The sequence below is a fragment of the Orbicella faveolata genome, unplaced genomic scaffold (assembly GCF_042242905.1).
Source record: "Orbicella faveolata isolate gen_17 unplaced genomic scaffold, um_ofav_v1 contig_13, whole genome shotgun sequence".
Lineage (NCBI taxonomy): Eukaryota > Metazoa > Cnidaria > Anthozoa > Scleractinia > Merulinidae > Orbicella > Orbicella faveolata.
In genome coordinates this window covers 21,830,079-21,845,447 of record NW_028301540.1, presented here as the reverse complement: position 1 = coordinate 21,845,447, position 15,369 = coordinate 21,830,079, and the positions used below count along the sequence as shown (strand labels likewise).

Below are 15,369 nucleotides of genomic sequence, written 5' to 3'. Positions count from 1 at the left end.
AGGTAATTTAATTAAACAATATTTAGGTTCTCCTTTACATTTTTGAACAGCTTTTAACTTAGTATTTCTTGGCCCTATATATATTTTTTCCCCTTGTATCTACTTTCATCAGTTGTTAGAATATTGTGTTAGCAGCAGTAGCAGTATTGTATCTGTTAGTTGTATTATTTATTTTTGGCCTTATTAGTAATATCGTTAGTATTTAGAATTAACTCCTGTAAAAAAACTTTTCTTATATTGTTAATGTTGTGAGCAATGTTGATTGGTATTGTAATTTGTAATTTGTAAGAATTGATAGATTGTGATGTAAGTAACTTTAGTTTTTTTTTTTTGTAAAATTGTACATAAAGTGTAGTATTGCAAAAAGAAGCAATAAGCTTGCCTTTATACGAATGATTACTGTTATGTTGAATTATTATTAGATGTTGTTAAACAAAGCAGGGGGGAATGAGTATGCCAACCATCATTTCTCTTCTTCGCTTATAGGTTCTGTATGTTTTGTGTATATTTTTGTTTTGCATGTTAACTAAATTACTTCCCTCGAGTTGTTCAACTCTGGCACAACAGTTTTTCTAGTCACCTTTATCATGTTTTGCCGTCATTGTTATTCATCAGTGTTAATTATGGTGTTCATTGTAAGCGTTATACTGGAAAGCAACAAAATTCTATTAAACAAGTGCCGGCATGTTAACATTTTCATATCATATAAATGTATGCAAAAATTTTCACCTTTAAAACTATGTCTAATCTGTTTGTGGCCTTTGAAAGTTCCAAGGTTTGAAATCAGTGGTAGGAAGTAACTTGGCATTTAAATTAATATTATTAAATGCTCGAGGGATTTGCTCTTTTGAAAAATGGAAGGCCATATTCGGAAGGTTGTTCAAACAAAAGTTGATACAGTGCAGCTCAGATATATCTCAACCAAAATATATGCGTAGTTCGTGTCAGCCCAATACGTGTATACATGTATGCATATATGCACATACACATATGCATATACACCGATTCAGGCTATTACCGGAAGTTGCATGAAAGCGAGGCCTAAGGGCCCTCAGAAAGGTGCCAATCTCAAAAAATATGGCGGACGAAAGAGACAGAAATAAAACCTGTCACAAATGCTGTGCTGCAGCGCTATGTAAAAATCATTCTGATGATCGGAAAGACCTCATTTTCCACGCTTTCCCACGAGACCAAAGTCAGAGAAAAATATGGATGGTAAGGATGAAACGTAGTGACGAAAAATTCACTTCTAATGCATCACTCTTCTACTGTTCCGAACATTTCACCTCAAACGATTGTAAAATATCTTTAACTGGCAGTAGACATGATCTTGTAAGGAATACAGTTCCTTCTATTTTTCCTTGGACGGTGGATCACGACAAAGGGAGTGAGAGGTCTGAAAGAGCAAATGTTCGTGACGGTAAAAAACGCCGAATTTCAGTTGCTGGCCCATTGGAAATGAAGCATCTTGAGTTCCGGATGTAGTGAATTACATTTCAGAGAACACCCGTAGAGAGAGAGTCAGAAGACAAACCACAAGAGAGAGGCTTGCCGAGATTTGTGAACTCATGGAAAAGTTATCCCTTTCAAAATTCTCCCTAGAACGTTTTAGCTCCAATGATGACGATATATTTTTCTACACAGGATTTCAGTCTTACAAAGCCTAATTGATAGCATTCTGGAACTTTGTCAAACCAAGTGCCAAGTCACTACTTAGTTGGAACCAGGCACGATTCAAAGTAAATGGAGACCTTCCAGACACTGCATTTCCTTTCTTGCAAGGTCAGAAGAAAGAAAAACAACGAAAACGAGAAATACAACCAATTGATCAGTTGTGGCTGTTTCTGACAAGGGTTCAACTTGGATTACTTGAGCATGACTTGGCGCATAGATTCAACGTGTCTGTAGGCACTGTCTCTGATATTGTTATCACTTGGGCAAACTACCTTTACATTCTTTTGGGTAGTTTGCCTGTATGGCCTTCAAAAGAGAACGTAAAGCAGCACTTACCAGAATCAGTTAAGGGAAGATATGAAAGTGTAAGAGGAATTCTTGATTGGACTGAACTGAAATGTGAATCACCCAAGGATTACCAGAAGCACTCAGAAATGTATTCTGACTACAAGTCGCATGACACATTTAAGGGGCTGGTTTGCATTTCACCAAGTGGCTGGATTACCTTTTTGAGCCAATTACATCCAGGAAGGATCAGTGACAAAGAAATCATACAAAGGAGTGACTTTTGTCAACCCATTGAACAGGGAGATCAATATCTTGCTGACAAAGGCTTTGAAATCCATGAACTGATTGCCCTCAGAGGAGGGAGTCTACATATTCCTCCAAAGAGATTTTCTTCATCTGACCAGTTTACTGAAGGCCAATGTTTTGAAACAATGAGCATAGCCAATGTAAGAATACATGTCGAAAGACGAATAAAGCAGATAAAGGCTTGGAATATTTTCAGTCAAGTTCTGCCTCTCTCCAGCTTTGGCTCCATAAATCAGATCTGGACTGTGTGTGCATTGTTAGTCAACTTTCAAAATCCAATCATTTCTGTTTAAAATAACTATTTAATATTCTTTAATACTTCTAGTTTGTGCAGAACTTTGTATTTGAAGAACACTTAAACACAACATCAAGCTAAAAGCATTCAAATCCTCAGACAATAGATTAGTAGTTTCATAGTGCTGCAAGTTTCTTTACGAACTCACTTTGAGGCTTGCCTTTCCTCATGTTAAGTTCAGATTTTTGCTGGCAATACCAAGCTCTAGTCATTGGAGTCTCTTGTCTTTAATATATTTCTCATGAAAAGCAAGTAATTTTGGTTATATTTCATATTGCCATCTTGATGAGAATGTGACCTTTAGAACCAAAATGGGAAATCGTAAGTTGGTAAAAATAACAAAATTAGTCAATGGAAGCTTACTTATTCCCATCTGCATGTGGGACTGGAACCAGTATTTATGTTTTTCTTTCACTTCATAAAGAGAGTTTTTCTCTGTGAATGGAAAACTTGTTTCTTTTTGATGATCCTTGATGGCAACCTCTGGTGAAACATCCTGCTTTGACACAAGGCATTTTATTTCGACATTTCTTATCTCGGTATTACCATTTTGGTAGTGAACTGTTGCAATTCTATCAGGGCTTGCTGCAAGAACAGTATTGTCTATATCCACAATTAGGCCAACTTCTTGAACTGTGACTGCTTTTACATCTGGCAATGTTAACAGGTACTCTTTGAACAAACTTGCTACAACTGGCTCATTTACAGTACCATATATCATACCTTTACCTTTATAATTAAGGCTTTTAGCTTGTAAATAGCTCACATTCTTGTGGGGTTTCCCTTTTGTTATTTTTTAATGAGGCTTTCTGGTATCTTTGACCTTTGGCTGTTCATATGAGAATAGACATCTTTACAGATACTAGCAGTTATCCTGTTTTGCTTTTGTTCAAACCAAACAGGATTGACTGATTGCCCTCTTGTCGCATTTTCAATCTGCTTCTGTACATCTGTAAGTGTTTCAATAAATGTTTCAAATTGTATTGACTGTTGTTGCACTTGTGTGAGGGGCAAATTATCTGTTGATTGCAACCTTTCTTGTACTTGGGAGCAGTCTTGGGAAACTGGTTCTCCATCAGTAGGGGATATTTGAAGATCAGAAATATCTGCCATATGTGATTCCCCTTGTACCAGAGAGGAGGGATCAGATATCTCATCATTTGATTGTGCCTGTTCTTGCCCTTGGGTAGTTGGTGCAGGTGGGCAATTGCAGATAGGAGTCAAAGTTCTTTGAGCACTGGAAGGGCTGCTAGTACTGTACGAAGTTACAGAAGTAAATTGCTGAAGTTGCTTGTGAATTATTGAACCATGGGCAACAGTTCCAACTATAGTTTTAACTGTTGAAATAGATCTTCTCTCTGGTAGCATTGCTGCAAAAGGTATTTTAGGATTTATACTCTGAAGATCATTCTTTAGCTTTAACATACCATCTACATCGAGTTTCTGAAATTTCTCTGGTCTAGGACCATAAAATTGGGATTGCACACCTCTTCTTTTTCTCCCAGGTAGGTCAGAGGCATGCCTTGGCTTAACTATATTGCATGCCATCACAGGATGGAACTCAACTTCTCGCTTGTGCCCTTTTCCCCATTGTTTTGGTTTAGACGTACATGGTAGGCTGTCAACGCTAGAATTTGTTAGCTCTGACCTTCGTGTCATGTCCTCAATCTTCCAAATTACGGCCAACACTTGGCAACAACATTCACTATTAGAAGCAGGACACTGCCTGTCACACTTGGCTGCAACAATTTTGGGAGTTCCCTTCTGGTTAAGAACCAATTTTACCTTGTACTTAACATTCCTTTTATAGGAAGCCCAACAGCAAGCGCGCAAATATAGAAGACTTTTCTCTACGTTGTGGTAAACTTGTAAATCATGCACAAAGCTCATCATTTGAAGGCCCTTGTCATTTGAGTTTATCACAGCATCTGCATTGGTAAACGTCTTAACTGATTTTCCAGAGTTCTTAACTTGTTCAAAAGCGTCCATCGGTACAAACGGTGGTAAAGCGGAAAAGTCTTCCTAAAATAGCGTGGACTTGTCTGGCGGGAAGTTATCAAAAGGCGAATCACTTCAGCTTGTTTGGCTGCGCGTGTTACCTACTGAATCATTTGACCACTTCAGTTTGTCAAGCTTTGCCTTCGTGTAGCTTCTATCAGGATCAGGATCATAAACTTTGTCCCTGTAGAAAGGGTTCAAGTTGAATGCTTTGACTCTGGGGAAAAAAGGCCACTGCTTAGGTTCTATGTGACTTACAACTCAAATCAATATGAAATGTCAGTGATGCTTACTTTTCAACGAGATCCTTTTTTGATCCTTGTTGATTTAGTTTCCTACACTACAACCAGAATTTTAACTGAAGTATCATCCATTTGCTTATATTCTCTACATTTTCAACGCTTGAACACGGTATATCGTTTGGTGTAAGGTTTAAACTGATCTCTCTAAGTGCCCTTTCATCCGCCATGTTTCACTCTGTAAGTTTCAACCAGGGCCCTAAGACCTTGCTTTCATGCAACTTCCGCTGATAGCCTGAATCGGTGTATACGCACATACGTGTACATAGTATATACGCGTATGCCTGATTAGTATGTATGAGCTAACCTATCGTTCTTTCTTTTCTTAACAGTTTGTTGTTTTCAAGTTTTCAACGGCTTGACAGCTTGCCACAGAGCAAGAAGGAGTTTTCTTTATTTTGAATACACGTATACACTATACACGTATATGCCTTCAGACTACACTTATTAGTAAAATGTTAGCTGAAACTAACACTTTGCAATTGGGCACTTGACTGAAAATTAACTGACTGAATATTAATTAAAAGAGAGAGTATTTTGCCATTAAATCAAAAACTTACTGTTTTTTTTTTGTCAAATAGAACTGAGGATACAGGCCTTAACAATCCCATCTTCATGGAGCAAACATCACAACTGACAGATGACATTTTCTCAACACTAAGTAAACACAGTCCAAGCAAGCGACTTGGAAACGTGTGCCGAAACACACAACTTTTCCTCGTAGAAAATTAAAAATAACAAAATGTAAGTGGCACACCATAAAAACTTCAATAAACAATTCTTTCGTCAGGGAAAGAGTATTTTACCATTTGAATGAACGGTTTGTGTCAGATATAACCGTAGATATCATTTTTTCAACAAGGTCTTCGGAACGCTTCAGACAATAAACATCTCGCAAGCGACTTGCCAACGCATGGCTAAACACAGAACTTTCCCTTGAAGAAAAAAATAACTAAAGGTGAGCAGCGTGCCATAGAAACTTTGATAAACAATTCTTTAGCTAAAGAAAGAGCACTTAACCGCTTGAATGAACGATTTGTGTCAAATATAACCAGAGATATCACTTTAGCCAACACGTAGTTATACGGCTGGATGAAAAGTTGAAACCACTCTCATGCAATCGGTACACGGTTACAGACACCTTTGAGTTTGTCAATGAAGTACAAAGCCTTGAGATCAACAGAGGTGATATCCTAGTATCCTACGACGTCACCTCTTTATTTACCAATGTACCACTGGATGAAACTATCCAGATTTTAGCTGACAAAGCTTTCAGTGATGACTGATTCAACAAGACCCATGAACTGAACCTATCAAGAGACCAGCTAATTGAACTACTCAATGCAGCCACTAAGAATCAACTATTTCAGTACAATGGAAATCTCTATGAGCAAAAAGATGGGGTCGCAATGGCATCCCCTCTTGGTCCTCTGCTCGCCAATGTTTTTATGTGCTCCATTGACGACAAACTCAATCAAGATTGCAAATTGCCCTCCTATTATCGACAATATGTTGATGACACCTTTACCATCATGCCTGGCATAGCATCAGCCAAAATTTTTCTTGACACCTTAAACCATTGCCACCCATCAGCAAAGTTTACTATGGAGGTGGAACGGAATGCCTCGCTTCCTTTCATCAGTGTTCAACTATTAAACTTAGCCCCCAGAATCAAGACCAAGGTCCACATAAAACCAACCAAAACGGGCCTTTTACTCCATTACCAGAGCCACGTCGACATTCGGTACAAGCGCAATCTAATTACCACCATGTTAGATCGTGCTTACCGCATATTGTCCGACTGGTCGTACTTCTCACAAGCATGCGATCGACTTGAGATGGTTTTCTTAAAGCTTAAGTACCCGAAGCACTTATTCAATCTGGCTTTCAAGCGATTCGTAGATTCCAAGATAGCAGACCAGCAGCACATTCCATCAACTGACACGACTACACCCCCCATCCGAATCATCATACCATTTAAAGATCAGGTCTCTGCTAATGTAGTGAAAAAACGTCTCACAGACCTTAGCTCAAAAATCAAGACCACCATTCAGCTTGCGTTCGTCAGCAGAAAACTGAACCAAGACCTTAACGTTCGAGAAGTCAAGCCAGCCACTGTTAACCAACAATGTGTAGTTTATAAATTTCAATGTAACCTGTGTGATGCAGGATATGTTGGTTACACTTGCGGCCACTTCCACGAACGCGTTGATGGACACAAACAAAAATTCTCGTCAATTTGTAAACATTACTTCAGCGAACATAATTTGAATGTACCACCTTGTCTTTCAGAACAATTTAACGTGCTTGCCAAATGTACTAACAAATTTGATTGCCTAATTAAGGAGATGCTTTTTTAAGAAAACTTAAACCATCCCTAAACGTGCAAACAGATTCGATTCGCGCAAAGGTATTCACTTGAATTTGTGATCCTTTGTTATTATGTTTGTGACCAGGTTCACAAAAACATGACAATGCATTTTTAGCACAAATTTAGAATTTCAGTTTGGTAGAAACTATTTCCTTTCTTTATCAATCAACCCACATAACCTAACCACACAGGATTTACATCATGAATTTCCTATATGTCACACCACCACACTTTGTACTAGAATCATGAGAATTTCCTTCTATTGTTTGTTTCCTAATAAAAGAAGTGCAGTTAGTTAGTTTAATTCAGTGGTTCAAAGTGTTCAAGACCTGCACTTTCAAGTTGAGGACCCCTTGGTCAAGTACTGTTCCTTGTGACCTAAGTTAGTGATTCGTTTCACTCAGGATTTTGGTATGTCACATTTAACCTTGTTATTATGTCTAAAGTTTAGGTTTTAAGTTCAAAACTACAGTCAACTTGTACTTATCTTAAACCAATTGTTTAATCTTTGCTTGAATCCTCTGTTGATTCATGTCCAAATTGTATCTAGGATTCATTGTATGTGTAGTTTCCAAAACATTGTATTTGTCTCTACATAAGACTTATTTTAGTGCTGAGTTCATTGTTGAAATTAGATATTTCACTGTTAGTCTAGCTTTGTTTAACCCAGCTATGATGACAGATGTTGTCCTGACACAAAGTAACAAGTTTACAGTTTTCTTAGTTTTATGTCGGACAATTATTCAAATTGCTAGCAAGATCAGTTTATTTCATTGTTTTGCTGTTTTGAGCTATTATTTGGTTTATGTTTCACTTGTTTTCAGTTAATTCACATTTAGTTCTAAGAATAGCTTTTTATTAGTGCCAGATAAGAGGATTAATATTTTACTCAGTGTCATGCAATGCTTTGTAGGAATTTAGTGAATGCTCATTGTAACACTCAAGTTTTACTATTATTTCTGTATTATATTTTGATTATGTTATTGTAATATTTTTAGTGATTTGCTATTTTAATTTATTCTTTTCAGTTTGCAATCACCCTTTTTTTCCTTTTGTATAATTTCTGTATTCCTGCATAAATAAATTTTATTGTGGCTACAAGTCTGTTTCGTTGTTCACTAACAACACCAGAACCTGCCTCGGTCACATGTTAATTTGTAGAGACTAGAAATCAAATCATCGATATCGCATTATTTGTTCACTTTGCCTTGAGAATGGTGTCACGATGACCCCGAAACGTCGGCTTTTAACGTTAATATTCGCTTGTTTATGCTTTAAGAAATCGTTATTCTTTGATGTAGCTGTGGATAAGTGAACACCAAGCTTGCTATACAGGAGTTTCTGGAGTCGTGAAATTGTAAATTGAAATTGATAAGAATAAATTGTTTCTCTGACCACGGTGATCATTTCAATTAAGTTCTTACCAACTGCCGTCAATTCGTCGTTTGCCTCCATCTTTTCATTGATGAAAGTCATCTGTTCCAATGTCCAGATTGGTTTATGGCCCAAAGCTGGCTTGTCTGCTAGGGATCTGTCCTCATTGTACCTCTTAACAATTCTGGCCATGGTTTGACATCTTATGTTTATGCCTTCATCTTGAAGCAGTCAAACAATGGCATTTATACTTCTTGATTTTGAAGAAAGCGATACAATTATTATCTTCATGTGTTCTGGTGTTCTTCCCATGATTGCAAATGCAAGAATGACTGTTTGATCCTGGAGCAACATCTTTTCTCTATTGTTATGCAAATTAACTTAAAGATGCCAGCAAACTAATTAAAGTGATTGGTGCTAACGATTTCAAAAGGCATTAAAGAAAAATATGTTATTGGCCACTACTTTTGCAATCTAATCCAGGGGAGGGTATAAAAAGGATTTACATTGTAGTTCTACACAACTCTAGAACTGACCTTAGTACTAACCAGTCAACAAGTCTTTGCACGCAGCTCTTAAGGTTCCAAAGTACAGATTGTTTTATTTTGATTGCGACTGGATGCTAAGTGTTGTTCCACTTGGCAAAATCGTTAAAGTAGTTAGTGGAGATAACGTCAGTAAGGGAAGCAAGGTTATGCTAAAGTATGGACCTAACGTGCTGGAAGCTGATATTATTGGAGTAAATGGTATGTATGTTTGTCCACTTTTGACCATAGGCTTTTTATTTAATGTTTTTGCTAACATGTCATGTATGTTCTTACACAGATGAGCGGTCAAAACTGGATGACCTGGGTCAGGAATTCTTGAAGGACCCCACAAACGCTCATCTGTTCCCAGTCTTGGAGGACCCAGAGATTCCAGAGCAAGAGCCAGAACCAGCGCTACAACCAGAACCAGCGCCAGCCCAACAGCCAGAACCAGTGCCACAGCCAAAGAAGAGAAAGAACGCAGCTAAAGCGGGAGGTGGTGATGCAGCTACCACACGTAAAAAGAAGGAGCCAGAACTGGTATGAAACTTTGATATTATGATTAGAGTTCGCTACTAGCGATAAACTAAAACTGTATCAAAATTGATCCAACCATACCCAGCTATGCTTAACCTTTCTACTCGACGCTTCTACATGTACGTTCATATTACAAACAATCAATCACCACTAAAATGTTTTTTGTGACTTGAAATTGCGTGCGTGACTTAAAAAAGGATTCAAATTTTTCTTCAGGACTTAGAAACTAAGAAAAGAGTAAAAGGTGTGATAACTTTTATTATTTAATTGCGAGCCGCTTGAATGTAGTTTTTAACTTGAAAGATTGTTTGCAAGATTACCTTTCACGAGTTATGCTTAACCTTTCTACTGGACACTTCTACATGTACGTTCATGTAATGAACAATCAATCACCACTAAAATGTTTCTTGTGACTTGAAATTATGTGTGAATTAAAAAAGGATTCTAATTTTTTTTTCAGGACTTAGAAACTAAGAAAAGAGTAATAGGTGAGATAACTTTTATTATTTCATTGTGAACCGCTTGAATGTAGTTTTTAACTTGAAAGATTGTTTGCAAGATTACCTTTCACGAGTTATGCTTAACCTTTCTACTGGACACTTCTACATGTATGTTCATATAATGAACAATCAATCGCCACTAAAATGTTTCCTGTGACTTGAAATTGCGTGTGAATGAAAAAAGGATTCAATTTTTTCTTCGGGAATTAGAAACTAAGGAAAGAGTAATAGGTGTGATAACTTTTATTATTTCATCGTGAACCACTTGAATGTAGTCTTTAACTCGAAAGATTGTTTGCAAGATTACCTTTCATGATCGCTATGAAAAACATGACTAAGGTTTTTTGAGTAATAAACGTTATGTTGGGTGCTGGAAAAAAATTGTGTGCAGTAAGAGACTAAGTTATGGTAGCAAACTACGTTACACTATTTTTTATAACATTGTGTTTTATAAGAATATGGCTGCTGAAATTTGTAAAATTTTAAGAATATTTTCAGGAAACTTTCAAATTTCGCCGCTAACTAAAGTAACAAAGCTGATGTCTGCAATCAACAAGTTATCTGTTTCCATTTATCTCAGCAAGCTGAGAACGAAAACAAATCCCTTAAGAAGTGATTTTGGTTAGCCTGTGAACACAGACGGATTTTGTTAGGATATTTCAAATCATTCAGAGTTATAAGTGTTATGATGGTGCAAACAAAATGCAAATTGAACAATGCTGAGTTATTCCTCAAACTATATTCAGAGAAAAGAAATTGGAAAACTCGTGGCTGAATGCAATAAAAACAAAAATTGCATTCACTACACTTGTACTCTAAAATTGCTTCTCTCCAATTTACAGGCCACTGTTGTTTCCTTGTACAAGCCACCGCAAACTAATCCACCCCATCTGATAGCTGTAGTGCCAGATTCACCAGCCCAATGCGGGCAGCATCTCTGCAACTCATAGTTGGACTGTCTCCACGGATTGCGACCATGGCATGCAGCCCTTTGCAGCGAGTGTCCCCAGTTAGACCAGTCCAACGAAGTTTGTTCACTGCATTACCGGACAACCAGCCAGAAGTCCTTGGTTATCTAAAACAAATCTGTGAGCTCCAGAAACAGCTCACCGAACAGCAGCAGCAAACGCAAGAATGCCTTGACATGTTAATTGCTGTCCTTTCTGGGTCCCCCGAACCACCCAACATGCCAGTCCTGCCTACATTTATTTCCTCCGTACCAGTTACTCCAGTTACTCCAGTTACTCCAGTTCCATCAGCACTGACGCTGTCTGTCCCAGATCCTGATTCTCTGACTGCATCTTCGTCTCAGTCTGCTGATGACAATGTCATATTTCAATTACAGTCCGGGTCAACTTTGGAAAGGAACTTCCCTGTTCAGCTGCTACGGCATATGTTCACGCCAAGTGAACTTGCGGGGGCACAATGTTAGGGAGTCAGGGGCAAGCTTCCCCTAAATACTGAGAAAATTATTAAGATTAAGGATATTGTTTTTAGGTTTTTCCTGGCCTCCTTATCACAGCAGGAACTTCTGTGGCACGATTTCTGAAAAGTAATTGATGCCTATTTATGTAATAGGAAAGTATTCCCAGATCGTAAACAGTAGTCACTGGAAAACACTAGAATTAATGTAAATGTAATGCAGACTCTTTTCACTCAAATAAACTTGTCAATAGGTGCATTTTTTTTAAGCTAATAACATTGTAAGTTAAACAAAATGATTTAGGACTTTTATATTGTAAGTAAATAACATTGTAAGTTAAATAAAGAAATAGGTCTGCAATGCATACATGTGGAAGCTTTAGAATCAATTAAGTGAAAGCTACTCTTGTAACCGGCCAGTTCTAGTTACGACCACCTTTGTGAAACCTTGTTTGAACTGTGACTTAAACATTGCAATGAAAAGCTGTCATAAGCAACCGTTCCTGTAAGCGTGTGCGACCACTTTTGGGATTATCCATCTGGACTTTTCCACAAAAAGCTACAAAACTTGCCACGATGTCACTTTGGCACCAGAAAGAGCAGTTAATCATATCGTAGTGTGTTATAATTGAATTTCCAGTTTCAACTTGTTCGCACAAGCTGGCCAAAAGGCTAAAAGGGGAATCAAGAAGCCACATACAACTCATGATAGCTCATGATGAAACCCACGAAGTCCGACAACTTTTGTGTTGTCCCTTGTGAAACTGTGTAAAAGCGCAAGTATTTACAACAAAAGGTTCCTTTGTAAGCTCAGTGTAAGGTTTCTATACGAGCACATTTCAGCTTATTCTTATAGCTCTCAGCTCAACTAAATCTGGGGCTCTGAACACCTCATGAAAACACTTTGAAGTGTCGGTTTCACAATCTCAAAAGTCCATATTTCTCGGGCTCGCAAAGAAAAATGTTATAGTCTCGCTGTCTCGGAAAATCTCGCATTTGCCATTCAGCCACTCTATTTAGATAAGGGATAGAAGGTGCTCACCATTTAGCAAAAAAATCTGGAAATTTCGGTTGAAAGTCAAATGGAACAGTAATTTTCCGGAAAATCTGTTCGAAAATTGTAGACTACTTTCAGAGGTAGCCCTCTTTTTCTGTTTGGAAGGGCTTGGTGGAAATTTCCTCATCATTTGGTAAATTTTCCAGTTTCCAGTCTCTCATCAGCCGAAAACAATTAAGAGAAATCAAATTGCAAATGGTAAGCACCATCTTGTTGGGTTGGTTTGCTGATTTTGGAAAAACCCTTACCATTATACAACGATCATCCCAACCGGTTTATTCTGACAAATGGTAAGCACTGAGAGTGTGAAAGTCTTGGTGTTGGAGGTCACCGGCGAAAAGCACCAATAAGGATGGGAACAGGTGCCTTGAACTTTGGTCAAGTTTAGATTAGCCAATCAAAGATAAGTAAATTTCAATCCTTGGATTTTCGATCTGGTCACACCATCTGATATCAACAGGGCATCGGCATAGATCAAATTAGTTATTCAAAACAGCCACGATGGCAGACAAGTATTTTAGGGCTCCGTCAACTACCAGGAGCGCAGCAAATTCAAGGAGCACAGCAAGTTCAACGAGGAGAACAGCAAGTTCAACGAAAAGCACAGCAAATTCAACAAGAAGCACAGCAAGTTCGATGAAAAGTACGGCAAGTTCAAATATGGAGACCATAGTAAGTTTAATGAAGGCCACGGAAGCTTCAATGGAGGCAACAGCAAGCGGAATAACCGCTGAACCAACCATATCGCCAAGGCGTTCAGGCAACGAAGCCATTATTGCCTATGTTCACCACTTGTCTCCGATAAAACGTAACAAGAAAAACACTGTTGACTATTCTACACTGCTTTTGCAAACAAAAGATGTGCCAGCCCAAGAAGTGTTGCTGTACTCTAAACATAAAAGGTTGCTGTAGGTGGATAGCGAGAAATGTCATACGCCTGTGAAGATTCAACACTTCACTTACACTTCAGATGACAAGAAAATAGTTATAAATGACATGACCAAGATATCAGAACCTGGACAAACTGAGTATTCATTTCAGTTCAAAGAGAGCATGCCGTCGCATATGGAGCCTGTGTCAATTGAAGATATGTTAAGTCGTTCCAATGAATGGGAGAATGTCACGTTGAGCGGCAAAGTTGTACGTGTTGGGGACATTTCAATGGTTGGTGCGAAGCAGTTAAAGTTGGCGGAGACTACGTTTGCAGATTCCACTGAAACTATAGTTGTAGATATATGGGAACAGCATATTCCAATGATTGAAAACGGGAAAGTTTATTGTATTACCCCTGTTCAAGTGCGTTCTTGGGCTGGAAAGAAAAAACTTTTTACTACAGTACGTTCAGTAGTAACAGAAATTGCTGATGACACACTTTCAAAGGTGTTCATTTCCAAAAAGGATTTGAAGACAATAGACTGTAATGAAGTAACAGTGAAAGTGTCAAATATTCACTCGGTTCAGGCAGTTGAAACATTTATTCACTTTTAAATAGGTATTGTTCATGAAGAATTCTCCAACCCTCCGCGGGAAAAATAGTGCACTATGACAGGTGTGGATACAGTCTGAGATCTAGTAATTGTATCAAACAAGTCTGCACGAAAATTGTTATCCAACTTGATAGTGGCAAGCAAATCAATTTCACGACATTTCAGAGTGTTTTCAACAGGATCTTTGAATGAGAAATTTCTTTGCTGTCAGAAACTGACGTGGCAGAGAAACTTTTACTGCTAGAGTTAATTATCCGATATAATTCTGGAACTTCAGTTGTAGAAGTTGTCTTGAGTGAAAACAGAAATTATTTGGTTTTAAAATTGTGTTATATTTTCAAAATCATTGTTGAATTATGTACTCGAGAAAACAAATGATCTAGTTGGAAATGGTGGATAGTTAGTTATCAGGCATTGTTGACACCACCATATTCAGGAATTTAAAATTTAAGTCAATTTAGGTGATATTTTGTGACATGTTACTATTGTTAAATACATGAAAACAAAAATGATTTATCTTGAACATTGTTGCGTTGCAAGTCTCGTTGCGTTGTAGATTACTTGAGAAAACGAATGGGTTTACAATTCTTAAATCAGAATAACTGTAGCTGTTCCAAGGTGGACTTTTTCTGAAGATGGTGGATAGTTAGTTTATCAGGCATTTTTGAGACTATTATATTCGCAAATTTTTAAATTTAAGTCAGTTAAGATGGTATCTTGTGTGTGACATGTTATTGTTTGTTTCTTAGACATTAAAATTTGCTTTTGAAAAGGAATGTCATTGTCATGTAATGCTAAGGAAAGTGTTTTGTTTTGTTTTTTTTAATCCCACTGCCACCTGAGCAAACATCCTCCTGAAATGTGAGGTAGCTATGTTGCCTGAATGAAGCATCTGCTGAGAAATTCGGTTTCCCTCACATTGAGTTTGGAATCTCCATGTACCTTCTGCACATATTCTTGTAAATACACTTTTGGGGGTCCTAGACTAAAAGGGTTTTGGCTTCATGGCACATGGATTGAATAGACTAGAACTACTGGTGCACTGTGGTAACAAAATTTATGCAGTTTGAATGCTTGGCTATTGTTAGTTAATTACCTTCCTGAAATTTCTTGAAGGAGAAACATCAAGGAGTTTCTAATTGGCTTCAAAAATGGGTGATTTAATGTGGGGGGTAAAGCTAAATCCTGTTGGTGAAGGATAATGAACTGATCCAAAATGAGGGGAAGTGTGCCT

The 15,369-nt window shown here is 37.8% G+C and overlaps 1 protein-coding gene and 1 pseudogene across 2 annotated transcripts; both read left to right on the top strand.

Moving 5' to 3' along the window:
• Positions 1-1,077: 1,077 nt before the first annotated feature.
• Positions 1,078-2,644, top strand: LOC110055118 (uncharacterized). The gene is made up of 3 exons (XM_089285704.1): positions 1,078-1,420; positions 1,675-2,408; positions 2,594-2,644. Exons 1-3 carry the CDS (start codon positions 1,078-1,080, stop codon positions 2,642-2,644), a joined length of 1,128 nt encoding a protein of 375 aa, XP_089141830.1.
• Positions 2,645-6,133: 3,489 nt separating this feature from the next.
• Positions 6,134-8,332, top strand: LOC149115598 (uncharacterized; annotated as a pseudogene). The gene is made up of 2 exons (XR_016206095.1): positions 6,134-7,642; positions 8,260-8,332. The product of XR_016206095.1 is annotated as an uncharacterized LOC149115598 (transcript).
• The last annotated feature ends 7,037 nt before the right edge of the window (positions 8,333-15,369 follow it).